The sequence below is a fragment of the Bubalus bubalis genome, chromosome 7, assembly GCF_019923935.1.
Source record: "Bubalus bubalis isolate 160015118507 breed Murrah chromosome 7, NDDB_SH_1, whole genome shotgun sequence".
Classification (NCBI taxonomy): domain Eukaryota; kingdom Metazoa; phylum Chordata; class Mammalia; order Artiodactyla; family Bovidae; genus Bubalus; species Bubalus bubalis.
This window is the reverse complement of record NC_059163.1, coordinates 97,949,701-97,963,515: the sequence shown is the minus strand read 5'-3', so window position 1 is coordinate 97,963,515 and position 13,815 is coordinate 97,949,701. Positions and strand designations below refer to the sequence as shown.

The window sequence follows — 13,815 nt, the reverse complement described above, 5'->3', positions numbered from 1 at the left end:
CCTCGATAGGCATTGTGGTTGTGATGAAACACTAATAGTTAGAGTTAGGGAACAAAGATTAAATTCATGAATTACATTATGTTTCTCTGGTACAGCATTTTTCTAAATCTTAAATTTTGATTTAAAGTGCCAAAAAACACAAAATGCTAAAAATAGGATAGTCAACACTATCAGAGAATGTCAAATGCCTCTTTACTCAAGATCTCTACAGATGTCATTAAGATTTTTTTTTTGTTTAGCACTGCAGCATAGCAGTAATTTATGAATTCTCTTATTCTTTTCTGTTAATATCAACATCAGTGTTATATAACCATGTGATATACAACCTAGACATTAATAAAATAAATGCATATGGAAAGAAAATACTACTTGTTAACCAGTATTAGAACATGATCTTTCAGACCATTTTCAAGAAGTGGTTATGGATTTGAATTATCACTTCCAAAAAAATCTGTGAACTGGTAAAGAAATAAGAGAATATCCTTTCAAGTTATCTTTGTAAACGTTATTCTCCAATGTAGTTCTAGTGGACATGGTGTGGGAGAACCACTAAGGATGATGGAAAGATTCGGTGGGCAGCGTTAGATTTGGAAAATTAACACCTTTGGTTGAAACATCAGTAAAGGATTTCACTACTAACATCAGCAACATTATCATCAGCATGATGTGTGTTTTTGTTAGGTGCTCAGTTGTGTCCAACTCTTTGCAGCCCTATGGACTGTAGCCAACCAGGTCTTCTATATTACAGGCAGATTCTTTACTGTCTGAGCCACTGGGGAAGCCCCATCTATCTTGTGTATATTAATACATTTACTCATCACAATAATCCTCTGAGGCAGATAATGTTAGTAACCCAATTTACAAATGAGCATATTGAGGGAGAGAAAAATTAAGTGTTTGACCAGTGTCACAGGGCTACAAGAAGATGTAGTCAAGATTTGAACCTAGCTGTTGTTTCCTGTGTCCATGCTCTTAACTACGTTGCTCTGCTGCTTCAGGAAAGCACAGCACTGCCTCTAAAGAAAATATAAAGTTCTAATTCAGCAGGTGATCTGATAATGGAAGTTTGGAATGCCATCAGGGATTGGGGTACAGGAACTGAACTGCAATCTGAGACTTGGCATGTGCATAGTAGTAATAGTATTTAATCTATGACAGGAAATAGCTCATCTAACCCTTGAAACAACCCAAAGTAGTAGGTACTTGATTTATAGATAAAAACTAGTTCTGAGAAAGATTCAATAACTTGTTCATAGTCAATAGTCAGGAGCCACTGTGAATTTAGGCTATCTCATTCTAAATCTGTGCTTGTATTCACTGTCCTCGTGGGTCTCCATGCTGAAAGCAGAGTAGAATCCTCAGCAGAGCCTTTCATGAATACTACAGCCTGGGTCCCATTTCTGATTATTCTAATTAGTTGGTCTTGGATGGGGCCAAGAAATAGGGAGTTTATGAAAGCTCCCCCTGGGAATTTAATGTGCATCGAGAGCCAAGATCACTACACTATTTGATATTGTTCCTCATCTTAGTTATCTTTCGTCTCAACCTCCTAAAATGCAATAATCTAGGTTTTCCTTTCCAGGATGGGGTAAGGTATGAAAAGAACACTTCCGTGGTTAAAAATCTCCAGTGCTTTCTTATATAGGTTTTACTGTATGAGACATGGACATTAGATGTGAAATGGAGTTCTTTACCCAGCCACATATAACAAGGTGTCTGAGTAGGATGTCATAATTTTAAATTCATTTTTTTCCTGATTTTCCTGACAGGTAATCTTCCCAGAACATATGATCTATTTAAATTGCCTTCTGAACTGTATTTTTATCTTTAGTACACCTGGCCCACACATCCTCTGATTCACAAAAGGATAATATAGGGGTCACCTGAAATCATGCTGCTTTACATTTGGTTAAAGAAAGTGTCTCACCAAACTAGAGTTTAGATAACAGTAGAGATTTGTTAACTCATTATATGAAAGCCTGTCATTCTGTGGTTTTATTTATTTCTTTTTAAAAGTCAAAGGAAAAGAAAAAACATTGAGCTAATAGGCAAGTCTGAAAAGAATAAGAATGAAGAAATACAACCCCTAAAATATAAAACCTTACATCTGTTTATCATGTGTTAACTATTTGATGAAGTGGAAATGCATGTCTGGGCAGCTTATGTGACTGGATAAAAGTAATTAAAGAAACAAGCACAAATCCAACATCTCTGTTTTAGCAAATGACCTGTCTGTATAGGCTTTGCACTGGAAGGGTTGATAATAACGCTTACCGAGGCGGTCAAACAGAAGTTGGTACTGTGTTGCAGAGATAAACCAGTGTCCAGTGGCTAAGTGCTTTGGCTTATCTGTGAAATGTGGCTAAAGACTCAGGAAGTAAGAAAGAAAGCATGGATATAAAATCTGCTGTGGTAATGGGGCCAGGAAAGCAAGGTAATATGAAACCACAATTTTAAGTAAATTATAATCTTCCTATCACAAAATGTACTATCATAAAACAAATATAACTATAATGTGTGGAATTTTACTTTCATTTATCTTTTTATTACATCTATCAAAAGGCAGGTTAAGTCTACCTGATAAAAATGTTTCTCCACTGGAAAGAGTTACACTTTCTTGAAAATTCAATTGCTGGTAAATAAACAGTAAAATACAGACTTTTCTATCTTTAGGAATATATCAGAGTTATGTTTTAATGATTTTGAAGTCATAGAGGTCATCTTTCATCCTAAACTGTATAATAGAATTTAATTGATTACTAAGTTTTTTTTTTATTAACTCCATAATTTTCTCCTATTCACATTCTCTAGAAAATAAACTATTAGTCAAAGATAGAGCCTCTGAATTTCAGCTTCATTTTTACCACCAACATAAATTTTTAAACTTCACTATCATTTATAGAACTTTGATCTGCAGTCAGACATGATTTCTTCATTGAGTAAAGAGTTTCATTTCCAAAAATATATTATTTTCACTCCATCTCTTTTAATGTCATATTTACCTGGTACAAATAGTTTTAATAAAAAGCAACATATTCATAATATAAAGAACACTTGACAAGGATCCACAGGATATAAACCCCCCAGTTCCTGGGTTATCCTGGATTTGACTCTCTGCTTTATACACTGTACGCTGTGGACAAGCCACCATCTCTTCATCTGTCTTCACTTAAGTCTCCTTGTGCCTGACTTGCAGTGTTGATATGAAGATGGTGATATATGTGAAACTGCTTTGAAAATCATTAATTACTTTGTAAATGTAGACACTGTAATCAAAACCTTCCTAAATCATGACATCTGCATCTCATTCTTTGGCAGCAAGATAGAGGGAAGCGCTTCTAGTCATGTATCACGTGTCTCTCAGAGTTGTGGATGAAACCCTAATTAGAAGAAACTGGCTTCATCTAGTGCCCTTGAACAACCATTTAAAAACTTCTCTGCCTCTCTTATCCCATTTGTGATAACTGTATACATTCCCCGAGGTGGATTTAGAAGGAATAAGAGCCACACACTCTTTTGTTCTGTGCTACCAAGGAGACATACACCATTAAGTTATCAAACGATATCACCATGCAACCCATATGTTCTTACTTCTAACATTTTCATCTTACAACAGTTTTTTTTTTCTTCTGAAAGATTGGGCCTAAAGCAAGATTCTCTGATTAAAACATATCTCCATTCATCTCATTTTTTATTTCTCAGAACACAAGAAATGTTTATTAGATATTTTCACTGCATTTGTATCCAAGCCAAATGTGAAAACATAGCTGTCTCCTGCTTCTCAAAGGCAGGAGAGAAAATGAAAAGGGAAGCCTGGAAGTATCTTTGCTGGATTGCACGTGTTTTCTCCCCACCTCTATCCCTGACCCCACTGTCCCCATTAGCACTCTTCTAGCGGCATCTAAGGGCTTCCCAGGTGGTGCAGTGGTAAAAGAATCCGCCTGCCAATGCAGGAGACGCAAGAGATGCAAATTGATTCTGGGGTTGGAAAGATCTCTTGGAGTAGGAAATGGCAACCTGTTCCAATATTCTTGCCTGGAAAATTCCATGGACAGAGAAGCCTGGCAGGCTACAGTCAGTGGACAACTCAGCATACACACACATATTGGCATCTATACAGCCGTGATATGGTTTAATGATGTCTGTGTGTGCTTTCAAAGGCCATTATTGCTGTTTTGACCGTCTCTTCCGTGGGGACTGAGAGCGGGCCTTCAGACAATAGCCAAGACAGTACTCAGCATATGCTTTACAGGCCAACTGGCCAGACAGCCTGGCTCGCCACTACCTGGCCTGACGGCCAGAAATACTGAGGAGACAGAACTGGGCAACTAGGGATTCTGTACACCCTGTAAACAGAAATTTGTTGCTCTTACCTGCTAGTCAGGCAGGATGATCCAGTGTTTCCCAAACACAACCTGTGCTTTCCCAAGCCCACATTTAATTATGTTACTTTGCTCATGATGCCCAGCCCCCAGTTTTAAATATTTTAATCATCTTTCAAAGGTGTCTCCAATGCCAGCCACAGCCCTGAAATTTGTGCATTTCTTCCAAAATTTTGTCAGCTATCTGTCCTATGATGGGGCTTCCCTACTGGCTCAAAGAATCCATCTGCAATGCAGAGGACACAAGTCCAACCGCTGGATCAGGAAGAGCACCCGGAGTAGGAAATGGCAACTCACTCCAGTATTTTTGCCTGGAAAATCCCATGGACAGAGGAGCCTGGTTCACAGTCCATGAGATCACAAAAGAGTTGGACACGACTTAACAACTGAGCATGCATGCATCTGTTCTGTGAATCTCTATGATTCTTGATTCATTGCCATCTTAGGTGATGACACATTCTTTCTTGTAGACACTTATTTATTATTTTCCTATTGTTTGAGCCCTCTAATAAGAGGCATTAGCTGTTACTGAACCCCACTGTAAGTTTTTTTTGAGTCATTAAGTGAGGATTACAACAGTAAACCTATCTCATAAAATCGTTTTGAGGCTAAAATAAATTAACATAATACAGAACTTAGACGAGTGTCTGTGTGTGTATGTGTATGTGCTTAGTCACTCAGTCATGTCTGACTCTTTGTGACCCTTTTGGACTGTAGCCCACCAGACCAGTGCTAATACATTGTAAATATTATATGTTATTATTTTTAATAATAATGCCATTGTACCTATCATATGTATTATGAATATGTATGTGGATATTTTCTGTGTTTTTTTTTAAACTTAACTTATCCTTCATTATGCTCCCAGCCTAGCCTACTTTCTAATATTTAGTAAGTTCTGAATAAATGTTTTTAAATAAGTAAATAAAAAAATACAGCCCCATTGCCATTGCTGCAATTCTCTAGGGATAGAATTTTGCCTAAACTGAATTGACATTGCTTTAGTTTGATGAATTTGTAAGCTATTCAGTGGTTTAGTGAGGAATATATCTTATAAAACTTCCAAATGTCCTCAAATACAGGGTATATATAATATGTAATTTTTTATTCATTCACTTAGCTCAGCTGTTAATTTTTTATTCATTCGCTTAGTTCAGCTGTTCATAAATGCAAATCTCAGTTAAAGTACCTCAATCCTTATCTTACTATTTTAATTACATGATCCATAACAATGTAAAGTGATTCAAATATCTAAACAGAATATTTATAGTTAGAAAGCTAGTTGCCCTAGGGATTCAACCATTATATTAATATTTGTATGTGCTAACCCACTGTTGGTTTCTATAGAGTTTTATCCTGAACAGTTTCAGGAGCTCTTGCAGACAAAATTAATAACATTAAATCCACTATCTATTTGCGTATGAATTTCTTTTAAATTTTTAACAGACTTGATTTGTAGACAAGTTTTAGATTTACAGCAAAACTGAGAGCAAGATACAGAAATTTCTCATATATCCCTGCTCCTACACAGACATACTCACCCCCATTATCAACATCACTCACCAGATTTGTCTTTTTTTTTTTTCAACCAAGGATGAATCTAATTTGATAACATTGTAACCACCCAGAGTCCATAGTTCACCTTATTATTCACTCTCGGGGTCATGCATTCTGTGTGTGTTTAGGCAAAAGTATAATAACCTATATCCAAGATTTTCATTGCCAAGTATTATTCACTGCCCTAAAAATCTGTGTTCTGAGCGTCCAGTTCAAAATGGTGGGGTAGGAGGATGTACACTCATCTCCTCCTGCAAGAGCACCAAAATCACAGCTAGTTGTTAAGCAACCATCAACTGGAGAACAGTGGAACCCACTTTAAAAAGATACCCTATGTCCAAAGACAAAGAAGCCACAATAAGATGGTAGGAGGGGCACAAACATGATAAAATCAAATCCCATACCCGCCGGATGAGCAACCCGCAAACTGGAGAGCAATAATATCAAAATTTTCCCACTGCTGTGAAGGTTCTGGGCCCCATGTCAGGCTTATCAGTCTGGGGATCCAGCAAAGGGATTGGGAATCTCAGGGAATCTAACTATCTCATTGTTGTTTTAATTTGCATTTCCATAATACCATATGGGAAAGATGGGGATCAATTTTTCATATGCCTGTTTGCCACATGTGTATCTTCTTTGCTGTGGTGTCTGATAAGATCTTTGGCCCATTTCTTAATCAGTTTATTTTCTTGTTTAATTTTAAAGGTTCTTCATATACTTTGTTAACAGACCTTTATCAGAAGTATCTTTTGCAGATATTCTGTCTTAGGCTATGGCTTGTCTCCTGTTTGTCTTGAGTTTGTCTTTTACAAAGCAGAAGTTTTTATTTTTGATAATGTTCAGGTTATCAACTATTTCTTTCATGGATCTTGCTTTGGTGTTGTATCTAAAAAGACATCACCATAAACAAAATCATCTAAGTTTTTCCCATTATTGTCTGTGAGTCTTGTAATTTTGCTTTTAGGTCTGTGATCTATTTTGGGTTAACTTTTGTGAAGGGTATAAGGTCTGTGTCTAGACTGATGTTTCACATGTGGATGTCCACTTATTTCAACACCATTGGTTGAAGAGACCCTCTTGGTTCCATTGTATTGCCTTTGTTGTTCTGTCTAAGCTAAATTGACCATATGTATAGAGGAATTTCTTTTTAATTTAAGGAGCTATTTTAAACTTTATATATTCTATTGTGAAACCCTTCTTCAGGCAAATGCCATGGCCTGCTATTTGGAAATGAATAACTGTCTACATTAAGAACCAGAAAAATCTTTCTTAGAAGATATGTAAAGCTGAAGATAAATTTCATTAAACTAATTTATCTAAACTTCATGTAAGATTACACACTCATGAAGTTACTTCTAGATGAAAATGGATATCAGACACACCCTGATTTCCATTAGACTAGCCCTGGTTTCCTTTAGGCTATGAATATGAAGATTAGGAATTATTTCCACAAGCAACTGAAATCTGCCAAACAAATCCCTTGAAGCGTGAAAATGCTAAGCTACTGCCTTACAAGATGTTTGCACTTCTTAGTGGCAGAATGAAGTGGGATGAAGCTCTTTTTACAGTAATTTTAGAATAGAAACAGCAGCAGCTTTAGTGTTTTGGTTGGGGCCCCCACAAAATAAAATTTATTTCACTATTACAAGTTAAAAGCTTTCAGATTTCTGGACTAAAGAATATGATGTTTTTTTCCCAAAGTGAACTTACTAGTTTTATTGATTCTCTTCTATTTTGATTTTACATGCCAGAGTAGGGGAAATATGTTTCTTTAACATATAACAATGTTGTTTTTCCTACCACAAAAGTTTTCCATTTTATTTTTACCTTAAATGCACTGCATATTACTTTCAATAGGTTTGTTCTATTATTAAATTGTCAAATCTAGTAAAACTTTTGGTTGTTTTTGGTACATAAAAATATATATTCTTCTGTTTCTTAAATAGATCTATATTTAGGTAAGATCTAAGTATCTATCCTGCCAATGTACTTACTCATCAAAATTAAGTGGGAATGGTAAAGGTCTGATAACTTATTGGAATGGAAGCTAGTAAATTGAGATGGGGTGAAAATGACTTTTAATAAGCAAAATTATTTATTGAGGATACATATGTGTCTCACAGGTTTCTGTGATTAAGAGATACTGCTCTGCTACTAAATGATATTGATGGGGTTGCTAGTTCCATTCCACAATTTAAATGTAAAACTGTAAAATGGGAATACTTAAGAGTATTATGGTGTGTTGTCACATCAAAAAAATATAAATCTCTATATTTATAATTAGTAATAACAGCTTTGTCTCTAGTGACTTTTCCCCAAAAGAAAAGCCTCTTCTGAATTTTACCTGCCTTCAAACTGAAGGTTTGAGGCTAGAAATTTTATTTGCTCTTCTACCGTGTCTTCATTAATTTACGATTCATCTTTTCTGACTGTGGATCCTTCATATTTTAAATTCTCTGATCAATAGAATTGACTCTTCTAATTCTGTATGTCAAAGCTAAAAATTATTCCAGCCTTATTAACACCTCCGGGGAACAGATTCGCAACAGTATAAGTTTTAAGAACCTTTCTATTTAATTTGTTCAAAGAACACTTATTTTCTGATAATATAAACTTAGAGGTCTTTTGTCTCGTTTGTCAAATAATGCTTATTATCTAACAACTGAAGAGTATAATCTTTGGGGGAAATTGCTGGGTCTCTAAGTGGTGTTTTATGTTTGCTTATGGCTTAGATTTCAGAAACCACTTGGTTTTCTGTTTTTAGATAAATGACATGTGCAACACTGTGATGATAACAATGCTAACCTTTTTTTACTCAGCTTGGATTTTTCCATTTGGTTCTCTTTGACCCTCACTCAAATTATCAAAAGCTCAGAAAAAAAGAAAAAAAAAAAAAAGATGGCTGTTAGCAATAGTCAACATAAATGTAAACCTGGCTACCTCTTCACTGACTCCAATCTGTCAACTTGGAAACATGTAAATGTATCCATTATTTAGCTTCTATTTAGTTTTACTCCAAATTAAAGCATGTTTTTAAAACATTTGATATAATTGGAGTACTCAAAACACCATAATGATTTATATTTCTGACATACTGGTATTTTGTGTTTCCTTTACAGAAGTTTACATTTTTTAAACTTAGGATTTTGAAACTAAAACTGATTTCAAGGTTTTATAATTGTCAGTAGCAAAGCTTTACATTTATGTCTGGTATATGCTTTTGTTCTTATTATAGGAATAGAAAAAAGACCTGCAGTAATGCACTCTTTCAGTAACATCTTTAACTCATTGTTTGAAAAACAAGTCTTAAGGAGTGTTGTCCTGTAACCCTTACTCACATCATAGATCCCAAAAGGAAACTCTATATATATAATGCCCTCCATTCTTCACTCCCATATTACTCCCCAAGATTCAATCCAGGATGAAATCACACAGTTCCATTGTAGTTCCTCTACTCAGGGTCACCAATGATCTTGATTTAAAATGTTTAGAAACTGTTTTCAGAATTTTCCTTTGTTACCCTTGGTGAAGCAAGGATTACTTGAAATTCTCTGTCTTTGGCCATTCAAGCTGCTCTAACAAAAATATCATAAGCTGGGTGGCTTATAAACAACAAACACATATTTCTCAAAGTTCAAGAGGCTGGGAAGTCCAAAATCATGGTGCCATCAGATCTTGTATCTGGCGAGGGCCCTCCTCCTGGTTCATGGATAGCTATCTTCTCACTGTGTCCTCATATGATGGAAGGGATAAGGAATCTTTGTGAGGTCTCTTTTATCAGGGCACTAATCCCATTCATCATAGCCCCACCCTCATGATCTTATTACTTTCCAAAAACCTCCACCCCCAATACAATCACTTTGAGGGTTAGGATTTTGACATATGAATTTTGAAGGGACATAAATATTTAATCTAAAGTATAGTCTCTCCTGATTTTTCTTCCTCCCTCCAGATTTTTCCCTTTGCTTCTGTGAATAGTTATTCTAGTATCCTTTGCTGAATCCTAGAATCTAGACCCCAGAAAAATTTGGAGCAAATTACATGTCTAGGAATCATCATGATAGAGATATAAATTAAAGACACTGCAATGGATAAAATCTCCCAGACAGGATACATTCTGTAAGAATAGAAGAGGGACAAATGTAGAAACCAGGAAAAGCCAGTTTATAAAGAGGGCTGGGCAGTGCAGACCTTAGATTACATTTAATATTTTTTATTGAAGTATAGCTGATTTACAATGTTGTGCCAATCTCTGCTGTAAAGTCACTCAGTTATGCATAAATATACATTTTTTAATATTCTTTCCCATTATGGTTTTCACAGGATATTGAATATAGTTCCTTGTGCTATACAGTTGGACCTTGTTTATCCATCCTATATATAGTAGCTTGAATCTGCTAACCCCATACTCCCAGTCCTTCTCTCAGCCACCCTCCTCCCCCTTAGCAACCACAAGTCTGTTCTCTATGCATAGACCACATTTAAAAACAAACTTGGTTGGATAATATCCAAATTATTACAGTTTTATTATGACACATAGTTTCAGCATTGTATCAGTGTATGAACAAGAGAATAAACTAGTTGTTCAGCTTCCTTTCAGACTTTGGATTCCATAGTTGTAAATGACAATAACATTTTTACTTTTACAGCTACAACCTTAAGCAAGGAATGGATTTTAGTTGTATCATTCACATTTTAGTGAAAGATGGCTGAATTCAAACCATGCGTGAAGTGAAAGTCAAAGTGTTAGTAGCTCAGTTGTGTCTGACTCTTTGTGACCCCATGGACTGTAGCTCCCCAGGCTCCTCTGTCCATAGAGTTCTCCAGGCAAGAATACTGGAGTGGGTAGCCATTCCCTTCTCTAGGAGATCTTCGCAACCCAGGGATCAAATCCAGGTTTCCTGCATTGAAGGTGGATTCCTTACCTTCTGAGAAACCAAGGAAGCCCTGGTTCAGTAAAGGTGCTGGTACCTCACAAATGCAATCACAACTGTGATGGATTAGAAACAAGTATTATCATATAGGGCTGGAATGTAGCTAAAAGGGTCAGGTGGGCAAGCTTGAAATTTACAACTGTAGTTAGAACCGATGGATCTGAGACCAGAAGCTGCCAGCCCTGTGTGTCACCCCTTAGGGATACTGGCTGGAGTTGGCCTCAAGGTGTGAGGAAAGACTTCAAAATCCACTCTGTCCTCTGCACCACATAACAGTATCAAAGTGCTTAGACGTCTGAATGCCATCATACTTTTGAGCCATCCTTGATTTTACCGGTTATTAATATGTCATTAGATATAACACATTTTCCCAAAGTAAATATGATTGTAAGTGTAAAGAATTCTAGAAAGACACAATTTTTTTTCAGTGTAAATAAGTCTAGAGATCCTTTCATTCCTGAGAAAACAATTGCTTTCTATATAGCCTGATTATACAAAATACCAGTTTTACATAATAATTATGAAAGCGCTCAATCAAATTTGGCTATTTTTTGTATTTGGAAGCCATTTCCTTCAAGACATTTTTAGGCTTTTGTGTTTGTTTATATAAGTGCCATAAAGCTTAAGTTATAATGTAAAAATTATTCCATTAGGTTTTAACCTCAGTGTACACACATACACACACACACACACACACACACACCCCTACACAGTTGCCCACAGTCTCTTTATTAAGAGACTGATTTTGAGCTTGTGGTGTCTAGGTTTGTGAATAGGATAAAGGAAATTTTCACATAATTCCTGAAATCTTTGAAAAGCATTCCTGTTACTCAACTAGTAAAAACTCCCTTGGTGTAATTTTAATATTATAGATTTTTAAAAATATATTCTTGATCTACTTTGTGAAATATAGAGGTCAGGCTAACTGAAAACAAAAAATGGCCATATCAACAATGCTTTTAATACTGAGTATACAGACATCAACCAACTTGTCAATCTCTGTAGTAAAGTTACATGACTTTTCACATTAGCATTTAATTGAGTCCACAAAGGAGAAAATATGATTTAAATAGAAAAGAATGTGAAACACATGTTACATGTATATGAAAAACAGAGTCACTTTTCTGTACACCAGGAACTAACTCAACATTGCAAATCAACTAATACTTCAATAAAAAAAGAAAATGAGCTTCTGCATCAAGCTCACTATAAAAACATTAAAGAGATTTTTTAGTTTCAAGATTTCAATGGAAATCAAAGACTGTGCTGCTTCTGGCTTCCCCAGTGGCTCAGTGGTAAAGAATCTGCCTGAAATACAGGAGACTTGCAGAGCTGCTGGTTCCATCCCTGAGTTGGGAAGATCCCTGGAGTAGGAAATGGCAGCCCACTCTAGTATTTTTGTCTGGGAAATCCCATGTACAGAGGAACCTGGCAGGCTACAGTCCATGGGGTTGGCAAGAGTCGGACGCGACTGACTAAACAACAACAACAACAAATAAAATAAATTCCATTGAGCTCTCATTGGCCAAAGTGGGTAACAAATCAAATTGATGAAGTCATGATGCAAGTCAAATACCCTTGCACACCAAGTCTGTTATAAATTTAATAATGCTTTAATGTGAACACTTCTAAATTTTAAAAGGACATACCAAGTGTAGAACAATGGCCTAATCATTTCCATCAGTTTTATTAAGTAAAAAAGCATAAATTGTTTGAATAATCACTTGGAGTTCTTGGTAACAAAATGTCATCTATGCTAATGCAACCAAGCTCCATCTCTTTCTCAACATACTTTTGTCCAAATAAAACTGTCATTGGAATTACTTAGTTTTCTCTACAACCACCAATGTGTTCCAGTAATTTAGACTCCATGCCTCCTTCAGAGATTATAAGCAAAGGCTAGCAATTCCAGCTTTCCAGGTGGCTCAGTGGTAAAAGAATCTGCCTGCTAACACAGGAGATGCAGGAGACATGGGTTCGATCCCTGGGGCAGTAGGATCCCCTGGAGAAAGATATGGCAACTCACTGTATTCTTGCCTAGAAAATCCCACGGATAGAGGACCCTGGTGGGCTACAGTCCATAGGGCTACAAAGATTTGGACACAACTGAACAACTGAGCACAGCAATTCCAGAGAAAATAAAGCAGGTTCCTATGCTTTCTCAGCAATTCCCACTTCTAATTGTAGTGGAACTGATTTACAAAAGAGGAGCATAAATTCCTTTACTCAGTTTCCTTTTTCTTTTTAAAGAAACTTCTTTAAAATTTCACTGTCTTTCACTGTATTTTAATCCTTGATGTAATTATTTTTTTTTATTTTATTTTATTTTTAAACTTTACATAATTGTAATTAATTATTTTTTGAACTGGTAAAAGATACAGAAATGTTCAAAGGAAGCAATGTTTATGGTTTCTAAGTGAAATAGTTCAATTCAGTTTTATTCAGGAGTTATCTTTTGTAAAAATTTCATAGTTATTGCTGTGGATCTTAAAAGTATTGCAAGAAGTTCCATTTAAAATATATTTATTGTTTATTATGAATGTTATATTGTTCTAGTTACACTTCTTTAATACTATGTTTCATTGAAAAAATTATAGATAGCCAAAATATAATAGCTAAGATATATAATATAATCAAAGTATTTAAATTAGAATTTAAAAACTAATTCTTATTTTTGCATGTATCAGTTCTCCATTTGGTATATTAAAAATACAGGTTTATTAATATTAATGCATGTTATTGAAAGTTACACTCCTTTATTTCAGATCCAAGAAGTTAGAGATAATGAGCAAGAAAATCACTATGAAGAGGGTATTACTTCATTTTCTACATGTTCTCCTCGTAAGTGCTCCTCTATGTTACATATATACATAACACTTAAATTAAGGTATTTGTAACTGGTAAAGTCAAACTGAAGAGAGTGTGGAAAAACACAAAGATCA

General features: G+C 35.5%; 1 protein-coding gene across 4 annotated transcripts in view; it reads left to right on the top strand.

The window, feature by feature from the left end:
- The window catches only part of BANK1 (B cell scaffold protein with ankyrin repeats 1), a 317,845-nt gene that overhangs the window by 251,468 nt on the left and 52,562 nt on the right, over positions 1 to 13,815 (top strand). For all 4 annotated transcript variants that reach the window (XM_006070968.4, XM_006070969.4, XM_006070967.4 and 1 more), the window contains one exon: positions 13,639 to 13,714. In XM_006070968.4, the coding sequence (XP_006071030.2) occupies positions 13,639 to 13,714 (76 nt within the window). The remainder of the gene's footprint in view (positions 1 to 13,638; positions 13,715 to 13,815) is intronic.